At 38.3% G+C, this 4,706-nt stretch overlaps 1 protein-coding gene across 1 annotated transcript in view; it reads right to left on the reverse strand.

Annotated features, from left to right (window-relative positions):
• Positions 1–2,163: 2,163 nt before the first annotated feature.
• ugt8 (UDP glycosyltransferase 8) overlaps positions 2,164–4,706 on the reverse strand; it is an 18,593-nt gene continuing 16,050 nt past the window's right edge. Inside the window, exons 5-6 of the mRNA XM_034897284.1 lie at positions 3,897–4,116; positions 2,164–3,685 (exon numbers count right to left, since the gene is read on the reverse strand). Coding sequence (XP_034753175.1) covers positions 3,316–3,685; positions 3,897–4,116 — 590 coding nt within the window. The 3' untranslated portion in view covers positions 2,164–3,315. The remainder of the gene's footprint in view (positions 3,686–3,896; positions 4,117–4,706) is intronic.

Below are 4,706 nucleotides of genomic sequence, written 5' to 3' on the forward strand. Positions count from 1 at the left end.
AGGCCAGTGAGCAAGACAGGAAAACAGGCTGGGTGTTTTGTTACCCCAGCCTCACTCAGCACAAGCATACAGCATTAGATAACCCTTTCTATCCACCCAGCTTGTGTGCATGCATCTGAGCAGTTGGCTACTTTAGATGATTCTACAATTTGATACATATAAAACCTATTTGCTGCCTGGTAACAATTCCCAACAGGAAGCCTATACATACCCTATGAAACGGAGTCTGGCAGCATCTGTAATCAACATCAGCCTTGTCAGGTCTAAAAAAAACAAAGACTGTACGGGCTTGTCTGTTCAATATTCTTATACAATGGCACTGATAACATGACTGGGAAAATTCACACTGCATTAAAATTGTGAGATCAGACATGTCGTGGCAGAGGTCTGCGCTCTCTGAGTTGCCCCTCTAGTTAGACAAACATTACTTAAGTCATTACAGTACATATTTTGCTCGGTATTGTTTAAATTTATATTAAATTTAAATGTATATCATAATAATAGAGACAACCCAATGTCCTATGGCTACTTTTTAAGAAAAAAAGTTTCAATCATCTCTGCAAACAAAATATGTATTTTTATTCAGCATTAGTTTTTTGTTTACATTGTTCTATTTACAACATGGACACACGTGACAGGAAATTTGAGGACTCAATGTAATTTTAAATTCAAAGTAAAGTGAAGGTTTACAAATGTGAATGAGTCTAATGTGAATCTGCCTATCTAAAACATCTCATAGTTAATGGGGGAAGGAGGAAGAAGAAAAATACAAGAATACAATGACAGCAGAATACACCAGGAAGCCACGAGTAAGACGAAGTGAACAAATGGAACAAGAAAGTGCACTATTGAAGACGGAACAAAGAAAAATTTTAAAGCAGATGAAATGCAAACATCACAAGAACAGACACATCAGACAGCAGAGTAAGTGCAGAAACAACAATAAAACAGTAGTAAAGGATGGGCATGGGTACACATTTAACTTTGTAGGCTATAACATTAATACTGAAAAAAACAATGAAAAAAAAGATGTATTTTCCCAAATGTTTTTTTTTTCTTCAGACCCTGTTCATAGCATGTGTAGCACCTGCAGGCCTACATACCATACCCAACTGCTGAACTTGTTATAGATAATGATGATGGTGATGATTCAAGTATAATAGTCTGTTTTCAGCAGGGCTGGGGTTGGGCTGTGCAAGTGTATTTGTAGCTCACAGAGAAAGGAAGATCATGAAGCTTTTCTCAATTATCATACAGGATTTGTGAACATATGCAGTGTGTTGGCTGGGTGTTAAGTCCTCAGCAACATTGACAGGTTAAGTGATAGCATTTATTTTGTCTCCTTTAAATACATAGCTAAGTTGTCCTAGTGCTATGCTTTATTAATTTGGTAAACTCTCTTTGCTAGAATGCCAGTTGTGGTTGCAATTTAAATCTTTAGAAAGTAGATGTCCGGGCTGTACTGCTGGAAAAATGGATGTAAATACAGAAAGGGTGGCCTGGGGGTTCAACTGGAAGTCTCATGTTATTTTTTTATGTCCCATGTCCACAAGGACCTGACCTTCTAAAATGTCCATTAGTAAGATACTGAATCCCAACAAACTTCAACGATACTCTTCTAGCTCACCCTGTACTTTGATCTCTTCAACGAGTTTCAAGAAAAGAGTTTACTGCAGGGAACAGTGTCACTTTTGACACAGTATTTTTCATTGTAGAGTTGGGTTTACCTTTGTTGTCTACTACTAAGTCACTCTTTCACCCTCCTTACACCCTTCCTCTATCTGATTAAGAACATAACAAATCAATTGCATAACAGTACACTTAGTATGATGACTTCAGAGAATGGCAGAAAAGCCAGTGGTTGTTTTTTGCTGGAGGTACACCTCATTTGTCTTGTTTCTTCCATACACTCTGTACAACCTGTACAGTTATCTAAAACAGTAACAAGCAAACATACACATGTGGTCAAGTATTTGCATTATAAAAGGAAACATACAGAATGGGAATCATTCACACATAGAACTTAATATAATTGCATAAGGTATATTAAATACCTATGAATCGTTGAGGAATGATGCACAAAGTCAAGTGTAGCACTAAAAATGACAATCAAGTCATGAATTAATTTAATTATTAATCAATAAATAGATGAGATAAGGATGGAGAACTAAGATATGGTAATAATGAAGCTAGACATAAATCAGTAATGCTCTGAATCATCCCTGAGCACATTTCTGATCTGGCTCTGCCTATCCACAGTATCCCCAGTTGTCATCATTATTATATTTTTGGATGATAACATGATCACCCTTTTCACACTGATAAGCCCAAAGTTCAATTAAGTTATTTTCTACCAGAGCAAACTGTCAGTCTGGAGATAAGGTGGCACTGCACAACTAAGTGCAGTCAAAGGATGGCACTACCGTGTGAAAAGGTAAAATTTAAAATATTTTCAACACTCTGATTAGATTGAAACAAGACCACCAGGAATACTGTGGATGATTAAACTGCAGATAGCACAGACCTGTGCAGACTCATAATGACTTAAGTTGTTAGTCTTTGTTTTGTTCATTTCACCAATATGAGCTTAGACGAGGGAGTGTACATCTACCATAATGCTAACACGCTATTGATACATGAAATAAATTAAAAAAAATAGATTAAAAGGGTCCATCATTAAAATGCATTTGTACAGTAATAATAAGATGTTTTCTCTATTTACAGTTTACCAGACACACTTAGAAGCAGAGTTTGCCGTTAAAAGAATTAAATCTTAACTATTTCAAAAGTTATCCATTGGTTTTCTTGTCTTGTTCTGAGGATCAGTAGTTGGCGCTCAGGATATAACCTCTTCATGATCCTTCCATTGGTAAAGAAGCCAGGAAGACAACAGGGAACTTGCAGGAGAATTGATGTACATGAAAAACAATGTCCTCCCAATGTGTCTTTCCTGTGTTTGATCCTCAATGAGTTTCAAATTTGGTGTTGTTTTGCTGTAGCTTCTTTTAATTGAGTTTTTGTTAAATTCGCTTCAGTTTAAACATACGCATACACCCACACAGACACACACACACACACACACATCCACAAACACAGACACTTACACACACAGATTTTGAGCATCCGATGCCTTGCTCTGTCCCCACAAGATGCATTGTATACACTACAGCATCTTGCTCACTCTGAGTAGCAGTTGCCTCTCGACACAGACCTAAGAAAAGCTTTCTCTCAAAGCTTTAATTAACCCACTAAACTAAACCTAGAGCTGAGTCCTTGGGGCAACTTCTTCCTCATCCCTTTTGGTCATTCAAAACATTAATTCAGCTTCTTCTCGATTTTCAAGGAGCCATTGCGTTTGTGTTTCCCGTTGGCCATGCTCTCGCTATGGCAATGTCCATTGGCCATGTTATCATCATCCCTGGGGACAACATCTTCTCTGCTCTTCCCCCTCAGCAATCGTACCAACCCTCGCAGGGCAAAGAAGAACAGAGCAAAGGCAGCCCCTACAGTGAAAATTACATCCAGCAGGAAGTATTGGTAGGGGGACACCTCATATACAGCGGAGCGCAGGTGGTTGGCACCCTGGTGACGTAGGATGTAGCTGATCCAGTAGACAGCCCTGGTCACAGGATGGCCTGGCTGGTCTTTGTGAATGTTAGAGAGAGTACGTGCTTGCTGCCGGTACCTGGGTAGGGAGACAGATAGAGGTTGGAAACAAGGATATAAAGAGACAAGTTTTTATGGGCATGCTAGAGGGCACTAAGTCATGAGAGCGCAACCATGTGAAAGCGAGATGATGATTATTCCATATGTGGTCACTAGATGGCACTAATGAACAATAACACTAATATACAAAGCATTTGTGTGTGACTGCATAAAAGACTAACACATCTAACCTGGTGTCTTCGATGACGCTGATCAGGGCTGTGTAGAGGTCTTCCTCAGTCATGTACTTCCAGTGTAGCATGATACCCATACCTTTAGCTGCCACACGAGTCATGGTGTCATAGTGGTCTCCAAACAGAGGGACACCCACCACCGGCACCCCATGATACATGGCCTCGTAGATGCTGTTCAGGCCACCATGGCTCAGAAAAGCCCTTGTGTTGGTGTGACCTAGATGACAGGTGGTATGAGGGTTGCTAATTTCCATGTGAAGGTATTATTATTATTTACAGTTTATACTGTAGATCCCACTGACTGCTGCACAATCAGCAGTGTCTCACTGTTGCACTCCACTACATGATGGTGGGGGGAGAATGGTTTACAGTAGGAGGAAGACAGAAGATCTTGTGTGACTACTGTATGTGTCTGTATCGTTTCTTTTTTTTATAAATATTTTTATTTATATATATATATACATATACATACATATACATACATATATATATATATATACATATAATGTAAAAAATGTAAAAATATAAGTAATTGTTAAAGTAATATAAGTAAATACATAAAAACAAAGTAAACAAATATACATTTTAAAATATTAGACAAAAAACATCTTTCTTTTGTTACTCCTGGTAACGTTAATCTAGTCGTTTTGCTCCACCATCCCCATGTTTCCAGCAGTTATGAAGAGGGAAGAGCAGTAAGTCTTTCAAAGTGAGCCAGTAAAGGGTCAAAAGTTTTGTAAAATTTTCTGGATGATCCTCTGAGGGAGAATTTGATTTTTTCTAATGTTAGAAACATCATAATATCAG

The sequence above is a fragment of the Etheostoma cragini genome, chromosome 2 (assembly GCF_013103735.1).
Source record: "Etheostoma cragini isolate CJK2018 chromosome 2, CSU_Ecrag_1.0, whole genome shotgun sequence".
NCBI lineage: Eukaryota > Metazoa > Chordata > Actinopteri > Perciformes > Percidae > Etheostoma > Etheostoma cragini.